Genomic DNA, 1,576 nt, shown 5'->3' with positions numbered 1-1,576 from the left:
ACCTTTCGAGCTCCCGGCCGCAGCGGGGTTGGCAGCACTCGGGGCTGGGGAGCGACGCGCATCTCCACAGGGAGGGACACGTTTGTGCCAACGCCTCATCTTTAGTGAGAGGAGGCAGCTGATGTGCATGTTTGGGTCAGCCTGGGCAGGTTGTCCCTTCCCTCTCCCTCTCGTGAGCTCATATGGGGGCTGAGCGACTGCTTTAGCATCCCAGCCCGTCTGGTACCCATGGGTTGAGATGGCTGTAGATGCAGGAGCAGCTCCTGGGGGAGCTGGGGCTGCAGGAGCAGAGCACCCACCTCTCCCTGACTGTCCCCTCTCCGCAGGGTGATGCGAGAAGGATCCCGGCATGCCGTACCTGGATCGACAGAACCGAATCTGCGGGTTCCTGGACATTGAAGAAAATGAAACCTGTGGCAAGTTTCTGCGGAGGTATTTCATCCTGGACACCCAGGCCAACTGCCTCCTGTGGTACATGGACAACCCTCAGGTAGGCTCCCACACTGGTCCCAGCTTCACGCTGGGCACGTCCGTGGCAGTTCTTTGTGAGTCTTTAGCTGCATCTTGGGCTCCCTGATGGGCTGTGCTGGACACATCTCTTCTGGGTCCCTGAAGGAGGATGCTGTCTGCTGCATCAGCTCTCTGTTGGGGTCTCCCATGGCTGAGTGTGGCCATGACCAGCCTCCAGCACAACAACTCCCACCCGTGACCTCTGTTGTTCCCAGAACAGCCCCAGCAGCTGCTCACACCACCAGGAACCATTGACATCCTGGGGGAGCCTACAGAAGGGCTGGACCAACGTGAGGTTTTACATCTCCCTCATGTCTTAGCATAGAGACAGTGATAACAAGAAAGAGAAGAGGTTATCCTAGAAAGACTTACCATCCTGGAAGTGGTGTCACACAGCAACAGTGCTTAGACACAGAGTCGGGTAGTTGGGGGAGCTGGAGCCTGTGCATGTCGTACCCAGCGTCTACGGGAGCTACCCCAGTGCTTGTGGTCAAGCTCAAAAGAGTAAGAGCCAAAGCTGGGCTCTAGGAAGACCCTCCTGGAAACCCCACAGTGCTTGAGCACTGCTTGTTGGATGAGTGCTTCCTGAAGAGCATCTCACAGCAGGTTCTTCATTGCCTGTTAAAAGGGGAAGGGGAAGCGCCCGTCCGCAGGCTCCGGGCTGGTTTTTAGCACCAGCTCCTGCTCCCTGGGCTGTGTGAGGTGGGAGTCGGAGCCCATCTCGCTCCAGAGGTGCTGCTGCACGGGATGGGGAGCGGGACGAGGAGGGCACGGTGCTGGGGTGCAGTGACACTAAATGACAGCCTGGCTCCCCTCTCTTGCGTTCTCCCTGTCGTTTAACTCCCGTTGCTCATTAAATGTTTTGCAGAACCTGGCTATTGGTGCGGGGGCTGTCGGATCCCTGCAGCTGACTTATATCTCCAAGGTAACGGCGGGATGGGGCGGAGGGAACATGAACGCTCCCTGTTGTCCCCTTGTCCGTGTGCTTTCCCGGGAGAGGCGATGGCTGGTCCCAGCAGCGCTGGAAGCCAGGTCCTGCCCACGCCTGGGCCACCTTCCTGGGAAT

At 58.4% G+C, this 1,576-nt stretch overlaps 1 protein-coding gene across 1 annotated transcript in view; it reads left to right on the top strand.

Annotated features, from left to right (window-relative positions):
• Nucleotides 1-349: 349 nt before the first annotated feature.
• LOC104524849 (pleckstrin homology domain-containing family A member 2) overlaps nucleotides 350-1,576 on the top strand; it is a gene marked incomplete at its 3' end in the record, with an annotated part of 6,658 nt that continues 5,431 nt past the window's right edge. The window contains exons 1-2 of the mRNA XM_010167845.1: nucleotides 350-490; nucleotides 1,379-1,435. Of these exons, the coding sequence (XP_010166147.1) occupies nucleotides 350-490; nucleotides 1,379-1,435 (198 nt within the window). The remainder of the gene's footprint in view (nucleotides 491-1,378; nucleotides 1,436-1,576) is intronic.

Source organism: Antrostomus carolinensis, unplaced genomic scaffold (genome assembly GCF_000700745.2).
Source record: "Antrostomus carolinensis isolate BGI_N321 unplaced genomic scaffold, ASM70074v2 scaffold42475, whole genome shotgun sequence".
Classification (NCBI taxonomy): Eukaryota; Metazoa; Chordata; class Aves; order Caprimulgiformes; family Caprimulgidae; genus Antrostomus; species Antrostomus carolinensis.
The sequence above is the reverse complement of the archived record's forward strand: the minus strand, read 5'-3'. Positions and strand labels throughout refer to the sequence as shown.